The sequence below is a fragment of the Aplysia californica genome, unplaced genomic scaffold (genome assembly GCF_000002075.1).
Source record: "Aplysia californica isolate F4 #8 unplaced genomic scaffold, AplCal3.0 scaffold02156, whole genome shotgun sequence".
Lineage (NCBI taxonomy): Eukaryota > Metazoa > Mollusca > Gastropoda > Aplysiida > Aplysiidae > Aplysia > Aplysia californica.
Genome location: NW_004799426.1, coordinates 5571 through 6151, shown reverse-complemented (window position 1 = coordinate 6151; position 581 = coordinate 5571). Strand labels below are relative to the sequence as shown.

At 46.6% G+C, this 581-nt stretch overlaps 1 protein-coding gene across 1 annotated transcript in view; it reads left to right on the top strand.

Moving 5' to 3' along the window:
* Window positions 1–418: 418 nt before the first annotated feature.
* The window catches only part of LOC106014075 (solute carrier family 13 member 1), a gene marked incomplete at its 3' end in the record, with an annotated part of 1999 nt that continues 1836 nt past the window's right edge, over window positions 419–581 (top strand). Inside the window, 1 exon segment of the mRNA XM_013091114.1 lies at window positions 419–559. Within this exon segment, the coding sequence (XP_012946568.1) occupies window positions 480–559 (80 nt within the window).

Here is a 581-nt window from a genome sequence, read left to right as displayed (position 1 = left end):
GTTTTCACTTTCTCAACTGACAACCACCTCCTCTCTCTCCCCATTCTCTCACCCTCCCCCTTTCCCCATCTCTCTCCCGTTCGCCCCACCTCCCTCCACCCCTTCTCCTCATCCCCTCCCTTTTTTAACATATGTGTGGCGTGCTGACAAAATGAGTTACTTCTCGCAGTCCACAGAAGGAGATGTTGCCACAAAATAAACACCGAGTTCAAATTAGTAGTTCTTCTATTGATGCTCTACTTTTATGTAGAACATGCCTCTTATTATTTCCTACTTATAAATTGTAAAACTTCGCTTATAAGGATGATGTTTCTACTTCCATAAGACTTGAATCTGAGAAGTAACTCATTTTGTCAGCACACTTCACATATTATTATCTCACCCCCCCCACCCCCACCCCTCCCCTTCTCAGACTCTACGACAGTTATCGCCTGGACAACGAGACAAAGAACGGGTCTCCTGTGAGCTACAGTAATTGGATGGGCATGGCGCTGCCTCTGTCAGCTATCTGTCTGGTCATTGCTTGGTTTGTGCTACTGCTGGTCTTTTTGGCGCGCAGGTAGTGTGTGTGTGTGTGTGTG